General features: G+C 32.4%; 1 protein-coding gene across 1 annotated transcript in view; it reads left to right on the forward strand.

Annotated features, from left to right (window-relative positions):
* LOC143248542 (dynein axonemal heavy chain 5-like) overlaps positions 1-19,686 on the forward strand; it is a 173,131-nt gene that overhangs the window by 19,367 nt on the left and 134,078 nt on the right. Inside the window, 7 exon segments of the mRNA XM_076496978.1 lie at positions 751-927; positions 1,348-1,461; positions 3,737-3,844; positions 6,884-7,193; positions 14,497-14,520; positions 15,778-15,914; positions 18,190-18,418. Of these exon segments, the coding sequence (XP_076353093.1) occupies positions 751-927; positions 1,348-1,461; positions 3,737-3,844; positions 6,884-7,193; positions 14,497-14,520; positions 15,778-15,914; positions 18,190-18,418 (1,099 nt within the window).

Raw genomic sequence — 19,686 nt, forward strand, 5'->3', positions numbered from 1 at the left:
ATGTTTAGCTGTGTGTAAGTTTAAAAACCTAGTTTGCTAAAGTAATATTTATTACAGGATTATAATTTCTTTACTTCTGTAACTTATTTTGTCTTTATTAATACTATAAAAATAGGAAGGAAATATACATATCTATAAAATATATTTATTATGTATTTAGAGAATACAGAATTTCTGAAGAACTTTATTGGTATCAGTATAATCTTGCTCTGTTATAATCATTAAAGTAGAGAGTTGTTGATTCTCTAGCTTATTCTCTAGTATCTCACATTTGAGAATACTGATGGTGTCATGAGTACAGGTATTTCTCTGGATATCATCTATGTTTTATTTTAAATTGGAATTCATTTGTTTATTTTAATTTAATGCCAAAGGTCTATTGTACACTGTGTGAGGTCTGTTTGACTTGAAGTTTAGGGTAAGAGTGGGAATTGTTAGAGGTATTAGTGGAATATTTAATAGAAAGAGTTGATGTAATTTTAACTGAATAACTCATAATTTTGATAGTGGAATATAGACCTTATTTTCCAAAAGTCTTGATTTAAACTTGTGGTCATGATTTGTAACATTAATCTGAAACAGTGGTATTCTTCATACATTAAATTTTATATAACATTGCACCACTTGATATCATAGTGAATTATATCTCTCAATGGTAATTTTGTTCATAAGCAATAGAACCAATTGAAAAACAATTTTGTGTACGTTCTGTATGTTGCTTTTATAAAGATAATAATTTCTTTGTTGAAGTTTCTTCAAGAAAGTTCACAAATAAGGAAAGAATCTGAAGATCTTGGTCCTCAAGCTGAGCTCGAATACTGGAAATGTCGTCAGGGGAACTTTGGATCACTAACTGACCAAATTCAAGGCCATAATTTCTGCACAGTTATATTTGTGTTGAAAGCAGCTAATTCTAAAATGATCAAAGTGAGTTGATAAACTTCTACTTTTTAAAGGAATTGCTACTTATTTAATATCATAACTTAATATAAATTAATTTCTTTATGTATTATTTCATTTTCAAATATGTTTTATAGCTAGGAATTTTCAAGTTCATTTATTCCTATAAACATTGATGTTTTCTAAATTTAAAAAAGTGATTAGAAAGTTTTCCTATGAATTGTAAGATTTTTTCCATAAAATTTAAATCTATATTAAATAGGTTTAGTTTTTAACAGAAAATATTGTTTTGTATTTTAAGTTGCTTTTTTTCTAGATTTTTAGCAAATGTTTTAGAAATAGATATATACCACAATCATAAATATAATTTCTTGACCATTTCATATTACTTGAATTTTTAGATCTTTTGCTTAGTATGTACTCATAAGTTTGTATTCCTTTTCACAGTCTTGGCTACAAGTAGATAAACTCATTACAGAAGGATGGAATGAAACAAGAGAATGTGTAAAATACCTAGAATCCCTTAATCATTATTGTCAGCCTTTATATTCTTCTGATCCTGTAAGTTTTGAAAGTCAATTTTTTGTTTTAAATAGGAAGCAGAATTTTGAAAGAAAGGGTTACTTATTTTCAGTTATCAAGGGTCAGTTTACAAGTATTTGTTTAATATGTTCAGGATATATGAAGAGTTCCAATAGTTTAGATAAAAATGTGTTACATATATATATATATATTCTTACTTTTTAATATATTTTTTCTGTGAGTAAGAGTTTACCATTTTGCTTGACTTTTAATACTTTTATATAATACAGATGAATTTACTACAGGATTGTATGTTTGATATTTCTCTAATATTGAGGTTTAAAGCTTGTTTTTTACTTGTAATTTTGTTCTTTGTATTATGTTTAGTATAATATTTATAAAAGTTGACTGTGCTGTAATTGCTTTTATACCATTGAAAACTTGTATAGAAAAAAGTCACCATAGAATAATTTACTTAATTTGAATTTTCATGGCTAGCAATATAACACAGCATTTAAGTAAAATAAAAAAATCTGTTGGTCTACCTACATTGTTTTATCCAATAAAAACAAACACAAGAAAAGAATCATTTATGCATTTATTAACCCTTCCTTAAACTTCCTTAAATATTCTGTTTCCACCACATCTAAAGGAAACTGTTAGAAAAATAGACTTGTCTTAGCTGAAAATGATACCTGCCCTGTCAAGGTTTTTATTTATATCCACTGGTCTTACCACTTTTCTTCATGCTAGGCTAAAACTCTGTTGGCTACATCACTCCACAAAGCTTTGCCACACACTTCTATCCAGATAAGTCTTTACAGTAAATGTTAAATCCTTTAGCAACTTGCTAGGCCTGCCCTGGGCTCTCAGGACTGCTAATTAATACTATTCCTCATGTCTCTGATTCCTATATAGTTATAGGTATACTATCGCTAGACGCATGCAAACCTGAGATAATTTTCTTTTTTAACTCTGGGTAGAGAGAATGTATCAACACAATGAATTCTCTTAACAATCTTAAACACTTCCATTAGATCTTTTTCAACTCTCCTCTTTCTCAAAAGTTAACAACCTTAGTAGCCCTCTTTGAATACTTTCCATCAATTCAGTGTCTTCCCCAATATTAAAAGCCCAAGACTAAACATGGTGAGTACTCTCCTTCTACTGTAGACTAGATGACAAATACTTGTTGCCACCTAGTGTTGGACTGAACAAATTCATCACATGCAGTTCACCTCTCTGATTGATTTTCTCTGATACTACTGGCTCCTGGAGGTCAGTTCTTGAGTGGTCTAGTATTGGATCAGTGTAGGACACATGGTTGGTAGAGATATTCTTTCTACTACAATCCTAATGAAAAATTCCTGATTCTGCCTGGTTTTGGATTTGTGTTGACCCAGCACACTTACATTACCTTTTCTTACTGTTGTCCAGATGTCAGGTTTCTGGGTGGCCTGATGTTGGTTGTGTACTGTGTCTGCACACCTTTACCCTGTGTGAATTGTCAAAATGAAAGCTGCTTTTCTCTTCTGTTTCGTAGTATTAAAGTAGACTACTGTGGACTGTAAGTCAAATACCTCAAAGTGGCTTTCTACAGCAGTGATGGAGGCAGCTGCACTAGGAAGATGTGTTACACTCCTACTGATGGGGTATTGTTGCATACTACAACACAGCTACACTACATGTAAACACAATGTTAAGTTGGAACCTCAAGGTTTGTGGTGAGCAAATATTGCACATGTAGAGGACAGTAAAAATCATAGAAAGCTATTATGTGAGGGGAGATAAGTATCTATTGGAAATACATTTTCAACATTGGAAAATGTTATTGTTCACTCATAGATAGCTTACAATGTCTTCCTATTATTGAAGAATCATTGTGCCAAGTTAGTAATTATAATTTTTGTGACTAAAATTTTATCTATAAATTAAAAGGATTAATGTAGTAAATACAGCACATAATATTAAAAAAAAGCCAAAATTGTTTTCAGAACAGCATACTGTTTCAAGTACTACAAACATGTGCTTTTAAATGGAATATATTCTTCAGTTCAATTATACTTTATTAGTTCACTTTGTACATATAGTGTTAAATGTGATATTTCTTAATTGTTATAATTACATCATAGTAATGAACATTTTATCCTGTTGTGAATCATTTTTATGACAATATCCATTTTTTAATGGAAATCAAGATTGAAGTGTAAAAGTCATTCTTTTAACTACTAACATTTTTCGTGAATGTTGACAGAAAGCTAATCAGTTCATAATATCAAAATTTATTATTTTTGTTGTTGTTGTTTTTTTTCAGGTAAATATGGTGAAAGGTCTACCAGCACTAATAAATGTTCTGAAAATGATCAATGCAGTATCATGCTACTATAATTCATCTGAGTGTATGACTGCCATCTTTACAAAGGTAATTTGAAAATTTTGATTAAGCAGGCTTCTTATGATTTTAGAGTTTTCAAAATATGAAGGAAGGTGATAAGGTAATTTTTTTTATCTAACATCTTTTCGCTTGGCATAAATTTGGAACTTGTGAAAATGGTTTAGCAATTGCAAATTTTTGTGAGTGAAAGTCATGGTTATAATTTTACTGTAAGCCTATAACAGATTTAATCTTGGTTTAATGGTACAGTTATGACAGAAAGTGTTTGTACCCCTGCATTGTGAGTAGTTTTTTCCTCATAACTTAAAAAGTATCATGAATAGGTAAATGAAAGTACAGAATATTATAAATATTATAGTAACACACATATACATAAATTTTTATGTAAATTGACGACAAATAAACTGTGTATAAACAAATAACCAAACATAGGAGGGGCAGAAAGTGTTCATGTGTCTACTTTAATGGTCAGTTGTGTAGCCTTTCAGGTGAATTACTTGGTGCAATCTCTCCTAAGAGCCCTCCATGATCGTTTGACAGTACTCGAATGATATTTTCTTCCATTCTTCTTTACCGAAGGCCTCCAACTCTTGCAAGTTTTTCGGATGACGCTGATGAACCCTGGTCTTCAACTCATGTCAAAAGTTTTCAATTGGGTTGAGATTGAGTGACTGTGATGGCCGCTTCAGAACACTTATATGGTTCTTCTGCAACCAGGATTGCACATATCTTGATGTGTGCTTGGGGTCATTGTCATGCTGAAAGATCCAACGACGCCCAAGCCACATGTTCCAAGCATCATTCATGATATAAGTGCCTAATATATCAACGTACTCCTCCTTTTTCATGATTCTGTTGACACGGTGAAGGCTGCCTACACAAGAAAAGCTGAAGGAACCCAATAGCATGATTGAGCCATCTCCATGTTTAACTGTATGGATGGTGTTCTTTGGATAATTTTGTTCACCCTTCTTACGGAAAATATAGCGAACATCATTGTGGAAGAAAAGCTCGATTTTAGTCTCGTCTGACCAAAGAATGCTCTTCCAATAGGTAAAGGATTTATCTACATGCTTTCTTGCATACCTCAATCGTGCTTTTAAATGAACAGGCTTTAAATATGGAGTTCTAAGAGAACGGCATGCTTTGAACCCAGAAGAACATAACACGTTCGTAACTGTAGAGGTGCGTACTTCAACCCCAGTTTCCCTTACCAGTTTCTGTATGTCATTACGTGTTAAATGAGGGTTCCTACTAACTTCTCTGAGAACCATTCTTTTGGTTCTCTTTGGAATTTTGGTGGGGCGTCTGGAACGAGGGAGGTTAGCAGTTGATCCTGTGAGCTTAAACTTGACAATTATGCTTTGAACATTAGATTTCGGCATACTAAGTTGTGTAGCAATACCAGAAAGAGACACACAAGACTTGTATTTTACAATAATTCGGTTTTTTAAATCACTGGACAGTTGATTCCTGTTTGCCACGATTGACCAAGCAGATAATGACAGAGATGGCGCTAAATTGCTGGAAGTACAATTTTGCTGGCTAAATTCCAATAATTATGAACCCAGTGTCTAATTCTGGAATGGTATAATGTAGTTTATTTGCCAAACTTAACAAAATTGTTACAGGAATATCAGTTTTTTCACACGTTCTGAACTGTACAAACACTTTCTGTTCTTCCTGTTTTTGGTTATTTGTTTATAAACAGTTTATTTGTTGTTTAATTTACATAAAAATTTATGTAGATATATGTTAGTATAATATTTATAATATACTATACATCTATTAGCCTAATTGTGATACTTTTTAAGTTATGAGCAAAAAAACCCACTGGGGAGGCAGGGGTATGAACACTTTCTGTCATAACTGTAAATAAAAAACGTATGGTCAGAGGATATTTTAAAAAATTATAACTCAAAAAGTAGGTTGACACCATCTTGATTTTTTTTGTAGATCATATTCAGAGATGTAAGAATGTACGGTAAAAATCTGAAAAGGCTGAATAACTGGTGACATGGTCAAACTGTGGCCTGTAGTAGGGCTATTTTTAGCTAAATCATAAAAAGTTGCATGCAACTAAAGTTTTTTTACAGGAGCTCTAATAGACTTTTAATCACAACAATTGCTGACTTATCAACTGATATGTTATAGGAAATTTGAAAAAAATATTCAGCTTTGTATCATATTAAGTCTTAGAGTTATGGCTTATTAAATAAACTAATGTTTTTTACAATTTTGGGTTTTCAGATGATTTTACGGCCTCACTATGAAAATCCTGAGAGATAAATTTGATTTGAGACCATTTTTGAATTCTGTGAGATAAATTCAGTCAGTGTAGCAAATTTCAGCTTTTTACGACCATTACTCTTGCAGCTTTAAGCAGCTAAAGTTGCCTGAAAATGAATTCGCAAAAAATAAAACAAAATTAATTAAATTTTACAGGGCTGTAAATCAGAAACTGTTAAAGATATTGATCTAATCATTGGCAGTTTTTCTTTTTATGGGTAGATGAGCATATGCAAATTTTTTCAAGGCATTCTGAGGGGGTCACCTGGAAAATTTTCCAAAATCTGATTTAACATGGAATGACCCCGTGTTATTTTTATTACCTTATATTTATTGATTTTTTAGTGATTTTTGTTTGTTAAATCTTGATGATTTTAATTTGTTATCAACAGGTTTAAGTTGGATGGTGAGTATCCTTCCTTAATTTTAAAACTGTGAGTGAACTTGTGGTATTATAAAATAAAATTATTAATTTTTTATAAGCTGCCTAGCATTTTACTTAATGTTTTCGTTTAATTTCTATTTTATATAAAAAATTTAAAAGTTTCTTGCTCCAAAAAGATCAGGGTTTGCTACTTTATTATTAACAATAAAAAATTATGCTATAAAGAAATTATTAAGTAAAGGTCTATTTGTATAGCACTTCTTAATTTTTACCATTTGTTTTAGACAGGTAAGAAATGTTTAGGACATCAATGCATCAGTAAGTGTTCTTGATAATTAGTCATTTTAATATATGCCATTTCAACTTCCATTACGTTTTTTTTTTTCTATTAGATTACTAATCAGATGATTAAGGCTTGCCGTATATACATCTCAGAAAAAGGAAAAGAAAGTATCTGGACCCAGCCTCAAAATATTATCCTTAAAAAGCTGGAGAATTGTATCAATTTAAATACTGAATATCAAGTCTGCTTTAAACGTATCAAAGACAAGATGGCTGAAATACCAGAAGAAAAGCAATTTCGATTCAGTGAAGTTTTTGTGTTTGGAAAATTTAATGCATTCTGTAATCGTCTCTTGAAGATTAAAAAGTTGCTAAACACTGTCACACAGTATAAAAGATTGTTGTCTTCTCGATTAGAAGGTCAGTTCACATTAATAATTCTCTTACACATATATATATATCATAACAATGAATATAATTAGAATGAGGCAGAATAACCTCTGAAATGCTGAATTAAAATCATGCTGTTAACGGAATGTGCAATTCAAATGTTTAGATGTCTTTCATATATTGTGGAGCATGCATCACATTATTTGCTGCATAAGTACCAGGGAATCTTATTAAAATCTGCTTCAACAACAGTACTTGCCACTTCTCACATGATTAGCTGTTCTCATTCAGTGCTGCCCTCAATATGCAAACCTTTTCTTTAAGCATGCCACAAGTGTTCTGCTCCCCTCTATTGGAATCAAATGTTTTCAGCATGTCTCTCATGTAAACTTTTATCCATAACTTCTCCACCAATAGAAGTATGACATATGGGATGTATGTAATTCCCTATTTCTACTTATACTGAACTACCACTTCATGTTTGGCAGTACGTGTAGTCAGATGTATTCCGTTTTGTTTGTTTTATGTTTTACATTTGTCTTTAGTATACTCACGATGTGGTCTTCGTTTATTTCACTTCTAGTTTCTATTAAGACTGTTCCTTAACTTCACTTTAACCTCAGGTTATTACAGTTGCAATGTTGTTTATGCTCTTGAGTATTGGTTGAATTTTCCTCGTTATGAATTCTGAAGTTCACATTATCACTTTGAGTGTCACATGTTGAATTAGTGTTATGTTTCAGGCCATAGGTGCAGATGACCCAGTTGGAGATATTTCCATGTTTATTCATGAAGAGATTGAACTTTACCACACTCAACCTCTGGTTCCAGACCCTGCCTGACTTTCTCCCGAACAAACTGAGCTGTTCAAATGGAAGAGAATTTGGATTGTAAAATTCCACTTTCTGATTTTAACTGCACTTTCCCATGCCCCACCTGAGGAGTCAGTTAGACCTAATATAGTCTTTTTCAATTTCATTTCTCGTGTATGTGACATTTGATTTCTCTCCCCTATTTCTTATGAACATCCTTTCTTATTACATGAACAATCTTTCTATCCTTATTACCTCTTTGGTTTACCCCTCTCCCTGAATATTCAGGTACATACTGTCTAATTTGCTTCACAATTAAATGACAAAATTAGCATGCTTTGCCTCCATGGGCTTTTGATCAGTTTGCTCTTGCCTATCATTGTGCAGACTGCCCTTTTCTGGACCAACAGTTGTTGGTTTGAATCTGTGTAGGTCAAATCCATGCACAATTTTATTCCCTCCATCTTACCTTCACAACTGTTTTACCATATCTCTATACCATCCATGTCCTTCTTTCCACCATGTTGGCTTTGTTGTTGCTTTCAACTGTGGGTTTACATACTTGGTTTCTCTATTGTTGGGACCTTCTTTGTCATTGTGTGACCTTAACTTGCATCAGTTTACTATCATCTTATATTCAGAATTTATGTTTGGCCCCATTTCTGTGGTGATATGTCTTTGGAATCATGATTTACATTAGCACAACAGTCTTATCATTTTCTTTAATAACATAGATCACATTATCAATGGTATCAGTGACTACCTGACTGGTTTTGGTCCAATGGGAGTTTAGCTTGTCATTGAGGACAAATGGGCTATTTAAGTTTTATCAGAAGGATTCATGATCACGTTTTTTTCCTCCACCTCCCATGCCTTCTATACCATTTCCTTCCCTCTACTTCAGGAACCCATGACCATCTAGCATCTAGTGAAGGTGGTTCAAGAACTATTATCTCAGCAGCAATCGTACTTATTCTACATCCTTCACCAGGTATTTATTATGGATTCTTTATTGTTTCCAAGAAAACTGAGGACTGGAGGCCTATCATAGGTGGTCTGGCATGACCAGGTGGTTAAGGTACTTGACTCGTGATCTGAGGGTCACAGGTTCGAATCCACATCACACCAAACATGCTCACCCTTTCAGCTGTGGGGTGTTATAATGTATGATCAATCCCACTACTCGTTGGTAAAAGAGTAGCCCAAGAGTTGGAAATGGGTGGTGATGACTAGCTGCCTTCTGTCTAATCTTACACTGCTAAATTAGGGATGGCTATTGCAAATAGCTCTCGAGTAGTTTTGAGCGAAATTCATAACAAACAAACAAGCCTATTGTAGGTCTGTCTCACCTCAATTGCTTTGTTAAACTATCATTTTTACCATGTAGTCATTTCTCACCCTGTGGTGAGCATTTTCTTTGGATTTATGGGTGACCAAGATGGACAGCACCAATACGTATCTCCACATCCTGTATCTGGTTTCTTTCATCATGAGGTGGTTTATCAATTTTATATCCTATTCTTCAGGTTTGCTTCTCCCCCTTTTGTTTTTGTCAGGTGTTCAGAGCTTTTTCTTGCCAATTTCATGCTCTTTGTTTACAATTTCATCGTTATATGTATGACTGGCTTCTTTTGGCTCATTCCATACTTGTCAGCTCCTTCTGATGGCTGCTTTGGTGGGCTGGTTAATCAAATTGGAGAACCCCTTCATAAGAATTACCTGTTACCTTGTCCACTTCTGTGTCTTTTCTAAACTCATCTCACTTAAGCCTTGCTTTTCTCTTTATGACTTTTTCTTCTATGCCATTCACATTCTTTGTCTTAATGTCTAACTTTTATCAGGTCCTAGGTAAGAAGATCAGGTTTCTCCCATCAAGAACCTTTCCTTTTGGCTTGTTCAGTATGTTCTTCTTCAGTGGAGGTGCATCAGAGCAAATAGAAATTGGTTGTGTCTTTGGGATTTCCCTGTGACCAACCTACTGTGCCTCAGATTGTAGAGTTTCTTACATGACTTATCGACCAGGAGTCTTCAGTCTCTTCATTATCAGGTTATTGGGCTGCTTTATCCTATACCTTTTGTTTTTCATGATACTCTCTAGTTTTTGCTTCTCCTGTCCTTACCATGTTCATGTGTTCCTTCCAGATTCATTATTCCCACAAATGGCTTACTCTTCTGAACTGGGATATTAAAGTGACCCTTAATTCTATCACTTTACCTCCAATTGAATATCTTTCTTTTTGTTCCATGTTTCATCTTTTCCTTAAAATGTGTTTCCTTCTCCTCTTAGTCTGTGGTTGTTGATAGTCTGATTTGCTATTGACATTTCATGTATGCTCTACCATTCTACCTGTCTTCTTTATCCAGGTTGTTCCTTCCTCCCAATGTCCTTAGTGGCTAGAGAGGATAACTCTTTCTTTTTGCATATTTCCCTACTTTCTATTTCTCATCTCTGCCCTAGTCCTGATTCAGATAGACTTTTATGTCCAGTCTGTTTTCTTTGTTGATATTTTGCCCACATGGCTTCCTTCCATGGTACTTGTTCCTGACTCTTTCTTTCTTTCTTGGCAATCTTTCTCTGCCTGCGATCTTTCCCCTTCTACCCTTACCAGTTGGGTTTGACTTATGATTTGATTGTCTTATTTCTCTTTGTCTTTTTCCTTTGGAATTTGTTTTATGTGTAATTTTATCAGATTTTACACTTCACTTTTTCCTTCCTATCTCATCTTTGTTGGCTTTGGAGGAAATTCTATAGTCTGGTATCTGAACTACATAATATGTTTGTCTCTCATTATTTACACAATATCACAATTTCTTCATCATTGATTTTTTGTCTTCCATCTGTGGCCATTCTTTAAGCTTCAGTGTGATTTTGACTAGGTATGTTTATATTCATACTTTTCTTTCAGAGAGGCCCTTGCTTCATTTATTACTTATATGGACCCTTCTCTGTGGCAAGTTGTGTCTTACAAGGTATTATTCAACTTGAAATCTGTATTGTGCAGTCATGTTGACCCTTGATTTATTGTTCAGGAGTCAGAGGGTTCTTGATTCTTTTGAATTTGAAGTGAAGATGATATGATCCTCATCCTACTCCCATATGGATGCTGGTTCTTAGTGGCATGAGTTTTGGATGTAGTTGTCTTACCAAATATGGTCTGTCATGCCCTAGTGACTCTACACTTTGTGGGATTGAGTTACATGTATATTTCTTGGTTAGGATTACAATCTTGCCACAGTTCTTTCCATCTTTGATGTGTCACTCTCGTTTTCTGCCCCTATATGCTACACATTTCACAGTTTTTTATACTTGAATGTGCATTTACAATAGGTACTTCCCTTTACTCACACTTCAAACTCTTCCTTCTTTATTTTTCCAATACTTATGTCTTATACAAAACCTTGCAGTGATAGTTGAGTAGAGATGTATAGAGGGAGTCACGTGCATCACATGAGTACATGCCACTTTCCTATTGGTGGAGAAGTAATGTATGAAGATTTACATGAAAGTCATGTCAGAATCATTCGATTCCAATGGGGGGAGGGTCGCTTGTGGCATGCATAAAGAAAAAAATTTGCATACAGAGGGTAGCACTGAACAAGAATATCTAATCTTGTAAATAGAGGGAAGTACCTATCAGAAATAAATTTTAGTATAGGAAAATTATAACATTCGTGTCACTGTTTAGATATTCTTATTGGCCATTGTATTGTTAACATTGCTCTAATGTTTTTCATTAAACTGTTTTTGCTATTATCAGAATTTATATGACCTAGTTGGAAATCTTATTCATGCAATTTGCATGTAGCATACAAGGTAAATTTGTAGATGCATTGCCAACCTTGATTGTTCAATATATTCATTCCATTGTATACTGATATTTCTGATAAGTATCATGATCATGTGGTTGATTAATTTTTGTAACATGGAATCTTTATTTCTTCATCAAGATTTTTTATGTATGATGTTAGAGATTTAAAAGACTTTTATTTACTTGCCCTAATTCTCTTCCAGTGCTTTGTATTTTTACAGTTTATGCCATTCCTTTTTGTCTGGCTTATGAATTCTATGTCTTAATATGTGTAGAGAATTGTTAGTTTTCTTACACGCTCCCAGTAACAGTTATCAACATTACATAGATGATTAGAGGATTCTCACTAGGTAATTGACTTTCCAGTTAGCTTTTCTCTGTGGAAGATTGTTCACGAGTCCAAGTCACAGCTTGTACCCACTCTATATATCATTCATCTGGAATTTTGTATTTATACTTTTCTGGAGATTTTTATCCATCTCCTTTGGATTTGCACTCTCTCAAATGTTAGGTTAAGTATACTTATCCATCTACCTAGAACATCCTTTCTGTTTTAGAATGATGACCTATCTTTACATGGCAAGCCCCATGGACCATGCTTACTTGAGACATCATCATGAGGATTTTGCCCTTTTATTGAGTCTATCTTCAGACTTATCCTCTACTGGAATTTCTCTTATAACGTTTGATTATCTGCAGTTGTGGCTTCATGATTTTCCAGTTGTAGTTTACTCTTTTTTTTGTTTTACTTCCACCTCCCCTGGTTATGGATCTGATTCATTCTTCTGTTAAAGGTGGGGATGATGTGTTTGTGAACTAACATCTTTCATTTGTGGTTTTTACATATATCCCATTCTCACATCATTCTGTTGGAGCTTTGGATTGTTGAATATGAAATGAATGTTATGATTACTTCCCTTGTTATACCACCCATGTGTTTTTAACATTCCCAGACAATTCCACTGTGATGGGATATACAAACAGGCAGAGAGGAATCTGATCTCACAGCATTCATTTACTGCAGTTTTTCAACTTATTTGGCTGTATTCATACTTTTTTTTTAACTGGAATTTCATTAACTGTGCCAATTATTTAGTTATACAATTTTTGATGTACATGTGACAGCATTGCATCTTCTAATGTTTTACTAGATTCTTGTTCTGGGTTCAGCTTCTTTAGAAGTGGATGCTTTTTATCTATCTTGTAAGAATTGTTTTCTCTATGCCTGTTGTCTTATTTATTTTGTTTCTCAGGTATTGGCCAAGCATCAGTTAATTCTATTATCCATTTCTTATTATTCTGAGAATGAGCTCCACCATTGTTTCTGCTCACTTGTCTCAGAGGGATCTTATTCTATTACTTTTTATTCTATTTTCTGCAACAGTGTTTCTTGTCTACAGTCATAACTGACTGTCTTGTAGCCCTTAGTTAGTAAAGATGTTTTTTTTCTTGGAAAGTTGAAATGTTGGCAAATTCTTGAAAATGTTCTTCCTTAGCAGTATATTGTACCTGTTGATTAAATTACTTGTATTATCCTTTTGACTCATTTGCAGCTTGTTATTCTGTCATCTTTCTCTGACAAATTTTCTTTTGTTACTCACATTTTTGCCATAGCTGTTTCTCACACCATTTTTTTCAGGAAGTCTTCATACTTATATTTGATGGAGACTTGGGCTGCAAGAGACAATCAGTGCTGCTTTTCTTTTTTCTGTTAACTGCTATGATAAACCCTTACTTTTCTTCAGGATTATGCTGTGTATGAATTTCAGATAGATAGATACTTATGTACGACCTTTTTTCCTGTTTCCTCAAATCAAATTTTCATTATGATTGCAACTTTCAGTAAAATCTAAATTATGATAGAGAAGCAACGTTTATGTGAGATCTCCTGATCCTTATAAAATAAGTCATGTGGAAGGTGAAGAATTATTGGTAAGTGTTGCATTCTATGTAATACATAAAGAACATTTGAAAATTTGAGTCGCATATTTTGTTAACAGCATGTGTTCAAACTCAACAATGGAAAAATTATAGTATTTGGGAGGTAAGTGTTTGAAAATTAGTTTAATTTCAAAGAAGTGTAAAGTTTAACTTTGTAAGTAAGCAAACTATAGAAAAGTTGATATGTATGTAAATGATGGGATAATTATAGTTCAGTTTTAGAATTGACTTAGATAAGCAATAACTTGTATACACATATGTATTATGCAGTGACTAAATATAAAACTATTAAATTTTTTAATATCTAATAACTTTTAAAATTTTTATTTGTGGGTTTTAGACTTTCTGTGAAAATAATGAAATAGCATTAGGATATATTACAACATATTGGAAATAAATTAATTGTTTTATATCACTCTTCCCACCAATCATTTCACTTTAAATGTGATATAAGTTTGTTTGTTTCTTTTTGCTGTTTAGGTAGAGTATTCATGATGAAACTTTGTAGAATGAATGGCAACTGCCTGTTGTGGAGACACAAGTATAGAGGACAACATTTCGAAAGTCTTCCCCTTTCATCTTCAAGGAAAGGCAGTTTCCATCCATTCTACAAAGTTTCCTAGTGATATAAGTTTTTTTGGTGTATTTTATTCTGCAACACAAAATATTTGTTGAATAAACAGTTTAGGCCAAAGTAGATAACATTTTTATGTGGAATTTAACTGTTAACAAATGAGACATCTTATATTGTCATATTTTTATTATTTTCAGGATTACTTAGTCCTGACACTGAAGGTAAGTAGATTGTAAATATAAAAGATCTAAATGAATTTATACAGAGTGTTATTTACAGTTGTTATTTTTCTCTTTACAATATATAGTGTATTATCATGTAGGTTTATGTTAACAGCTCTATTGACTATATTGAAGAAGTAAAACAATAAGAAATAATATGTATTTATACTGTCACAACTGAACAGTACAGTCACTGACAGTACATATTTGTTGATAATTCTGGCACACTGACTGAATAGAAGACTCAACCACACTTCATAAATAATTTTCAAACTAAATGTCTCTTCAAATCATTCTCACTTTGTAGTAGTGATAATTTTACGTAATTTATGCAATGAAATGTGCTGATTTTGTAAAACAATTTTGACTAGGTTTACTGAACAAAACTCAGAACAGTTAATTTGTAAATTTTAATATAAATCCACTAGTTTATCATTAATCAAGGGTATCTAGTAAGTGAATTAGGATGAGAATGAAAATGTATTGGGTTAAAATGTTTTAGTCCTAAAAGTTATTTCAAGTTTTCCTCTTAACTGTGAAACTTAATTTTGTCTACCGTGGAAATCACGTTTTTTGTTAAAATTTATAATTTAACATTATTTTAGCATCATTATTGCATTATATTGTATTAGCTAGTGTAGAAATGAATTCTGTTTATTTTGAAAAAAAAGTTCAAGTCTTACACTGAAACTTGTAAATTTAAAATTTAAAACAGTTAACCAATACAAAATCTAAAAATACTTATTTATAACAAATGAAAAGAATTGAAGTTATTTAAATTAGATATTTATGTATTATTGTAAATTAATAAATAATTTTGTCAATTTATATATGCATTTCATTTTTGCATGATTTCACAGACATTGAAACATTTCAGTGTTTGTACATCATACATTGGCTAAGTATTATATTTAACTATCGAATCATTGTTCTTTCTTATAACTGAAATACATTTTGTCCAAATTTATTGAAGAATAATGTAAGCAAAATTTGATAAAATTTTTCTACATTTAAAAAACAAACTTGCTGGCTACACGTATAGGTCTTTGCTCATTTTTGTAATATCGATTCATGCACTCTTTGAGTTTAGATAATATTTTTCATTAGATTAATGTGTTCTTATTTACCTGTATAATGTCTTTAATTTTATGTATGAAAACTATAAAATTGTAGGTGATTGTATTTTAGACATTTTGTTTATTTGTATCCACAAAGACTTAAAGAAAGATTAAAGGTTATGTTTTCTTTATACTCTAGGCCTACAGGAGATGGAGACAACTTTTAAAAATCTTGTTGTATCTTTACAAGAAGCATCGTACAACATTCTTGATCACAGAAATATTGAATTTGAAGAAAACCTTATGGAATTTTTTGCAAATATAGAGAAGATAAGGGTCAGACAAAAATAATAATTTGAATTAAATTTGTTTGAACAAGTACCTTTAAAGATCTTCATTTGTCAGAAATCAGCCTTGCTCTTTTAAATTTTAGGAATGTTTAAAATAATAAATTTGTTGAAGATAAATATAATTACATTCTTTTAACCTTATTGAAATTAAACTTTAGGTAAAAATAGTAATGCAGAAACTGTTCATGAAAGTATGCTAATGGATATAACTTATTTTAGGAAAGAAACAATCAGTTAACAGATGACTTGTTGTCAAGTAGTGCCTAAACACCTATTTATTTCGTAAAAGGAAACAATAAGTAAAACCTTCTTATTCCATAAATGAGATTAAAATTGTGTGCATATTGTCATTGATACACCAGTTTATAAAGTAAGTGTTTCTAGAAATCAATGCTTAAGAGAGAAGTAATTTGCTGTAGTAAGCAATCTTTTTTTTCAGAATTGTATGATTTTTATTTCTGATTTCATGTACTTTTAGTGTTTTACCTTATCTCTTTCATGCTTTTACTATCAGTGTGATAATAATCCTTTTATCTTCTCTCTTTCGATCATTTTTTTACAGTTATTTACTTTTGAATGAACAAAGCTGGCATATAATGGTCAAGAAAAACTCTTTTAAGGCTCTACTTGGTAGTTATAAAAGATTAACCTTTGTGATGGTAGAATACTTCATCAATAGGAAGGTGACACATGTCCTTATACAACTCGTACTTTTGCACTTGCGAATCTTCATTCTTTTCCATAGCACTGAACACAACAGACATGTTTGTTTCTTCTTTATCAATTTCATTAGACTTGTAATGTTCAGTGAACTTCCTTCTTTTCTTCTAAAACGTATGAACTCACTAGTTCATGGAACATCTTCTATCACATATGTGAGTGAATAATTTCCTTACAAAGGTTATGCATCAGCTATAGCTTATAAAAGCACATTGACTGGAGATGATGTGTTGTTCACTGTGCATATGGTAGTGGGTTCCCTTATGCAGAAAGAACCTTCAACACCACTCCCTTTTTCAGGTGTTCCTTAACCTCATTCTGTTAGGAGAATGAGAAGGGAACTTTTCTTCCTGTTAAAGAGAACACTTAAACTTTTTTGCATTATCTGAATTAACCATTTTTATCTCTTTGTTTTGTGTCATATTATTATTATCCTTCTTTCCTACTTCTTAATTCTAACTCTGATTTTTGTTTACCGTTTCCATGACCAACTATGCTCCTACAATTTTTCCATCTATCCTCAGTTTTAGTCATTCAGGTTACCTTTCTCAGTTTCCATATTTGGAATTTTTCTTGCGTACATGTAGATTTATATCATGAACAAACATACATGTTTCATATTCATTTATGTTGAAGCTAACAATATATTTTGTTGGTTCATCTAATTTTGCATAAAAATACGTATCTTAATTCTGGTAAATTTATGATGATGAGAAAACCCACATGTAGAGAAAATTATATATTTGAAAAGGCTGGTATGGATAGAGAAAGCACTAGTAGAGGAGCGAACAATGTTTTGACCTTCTTCAGCCATTGTTGGGTTCACAAACCTAACAATGACCAGAGAAGGTCGAAACGTATTCACTCCTCTACTAGTGCTTTCTTTACCCATATCAGCTGTTTTTAAATATATAATTCTGGTAAATTCTTCAAAACTTTCATGCAGGATTTTTGCACGTGATTAATGTAAGCTGGATGTGGAAAGACTGCAAACATAAATCATTTCTCTATCATAGACAAATGATGAGTACCACTTAAATTAGTTTAAAAAAGGGTTGATATCTTCCGATTATCGATAGTGAGGATGATTATTGACGTAAGTAGCCTAAGGATTGTGGAAGACTGCATTAGACTCTTGGTATGACTTGAATGTGTGGTTTCTTTTCATTCCTGACATTGCTTTGTACACACATTTTATTTCAAATAGCCATAAAACTCAACATCAAATATTAAAGCTTGTCAGAAATAGGTTAAACCCCATCATTATTTTTGGAATATGAATAAATATTTTTGTTTTATTTGTGCATTTGTGTTTGCTCATTTATTCCTTTAATGTTCATCATACAATTTCTGTACTCTGTTGTATTTTGGATACTTAAAACTATCTTTGAAACCCATAAATCCAAATACCACATCTGTTTGTATTAGACATCAAGTTTATCGATTTCTTCATAAATCTTCTTATTTGTTCTATCATCCATTTATTCCTTGATAAAATTAATCTACAAATAAGCAACTTTATAACTTGTTGTCTCTTACAGATTAGATTTATCAATATATTGGATGACCATTTTCAAACTACATCTTCTTCACACCAAGCCCTCAGGTTCCTGGCTCAAGTAGAGAACTTACCATTAGATGGCATTCAGCTTGCTGATAAATACAAGCAAGTTCTTTTGAAGTACAACAAGGAGCTAGATTTAATCTCAGAAAAATACCATAAAGAGAGACTGGATCCTCCAATTCCAAGAAATTTTGCTCCAATTGCAGGTGAAGGGATGATTTTGGGGACTATTGTATAATGTGTACAAATTCACTATTACATTATCAATTCAAGATAACGTGCAGTACCAAGTCTTGTGTATTTCGATGATGGTATGATACTGTATTATATGGGAAAGTCTTATCACATACTTTAGCATTGTTTTGTAATATTTAGTTGTATTTGGGAAAATTTTATATGTCATCATTCATTCCATTATTGTGATGTTAGGAAGTTTTCTTTAGTGTCAACCATTTATATAGTGTCATCCTGCATACTTGTGCTATATCTCTATAAACTTGGCCCGGCATGGCTAAGCATGTTAAGGCGTGCGACTCGCTAATCTGAGGGTCACGGGTTCGCATCCCCGTCGCACCAAACATGCTCGCCCTTTTAGCTGTGGGGGCGTTATAATGTGATGGTCACTCCCACTATTTGTTGGTAACAGAGTAGCCCAAGAGTTGGCGGTGGGTGGTGATGACTAGCTGTCTTTCCTCTAGTTTTACACTGCTAAATTAGGGACGGCTAGCACAGATAGCCCTCGAGTAGCTTTGTGCGAAATTCAAAACAAACAAACTGTAGACTTCCCATAGTATCTTCTTTGTTTTGCTTTACAGTGGCAGGAAATTCATAGGACGTTTATGCAAAGTGTAAATAAATTTCACTAGAAGTAAAGAGACTAAGATAGTCGTTTGACTTTTATAGAAAAGCACGCTTTAGTAAAACATGAGCAGTTGTGATGTATAGCTTAATTATAAACAGATACAACTAAGAACAAGATAAATTTGACAGTTTTACTTGATCAACACAAAAATGACATTTCTTGAAGAACTATCTTTGCTTGAAACTATTGAAGCTCAAATTCTGCTAGAACTTAAGAAAATACTACTTCATGAATATTACACCACTAAATTCATTATTTAAAAATATATATGCCTAGCAAGCCAGATGTCAGAAAAAGTACTTTAATGACTTACAAGTGCACTGGCCACATATATTTACACTGTACTTAATAATTAGTGACCATCCAAGGATGAGATAAAATATAGTTCACAGCTGTATACATGTTTTTGGCATAGAATATCTAGCTAAAGTTTTAGAAATTATCTGAGTACATCTTAAGAAAAATATATTAATTTCTAATTAATTAATTTACAAACGTAAAATATACATTCTCTACTCAGCACCTTTCTTTTATTTCCAGCAAAAATAAACATTCTTCATCAAATGTATTGAATCAAAGTATGGTATGCAATGGTCATTTACTGGAATTTTT

This window comes from Tachypleus tridentatus, chromosome 1, assembly GCF_004210375.1.
Source record: "Tachypleus tridentatus isolate NWPU-2018 chromosome 1, ASM421037v1, whole genome shotgun sequence".
Classification (NCBI taxonomy): domain Eukaryota; kingdom Metazoa; phylum Arthropoda; class Merostomata; order Xiphosura; family Limulidae; genus Tachypleus; species Tachypleus tridentatus.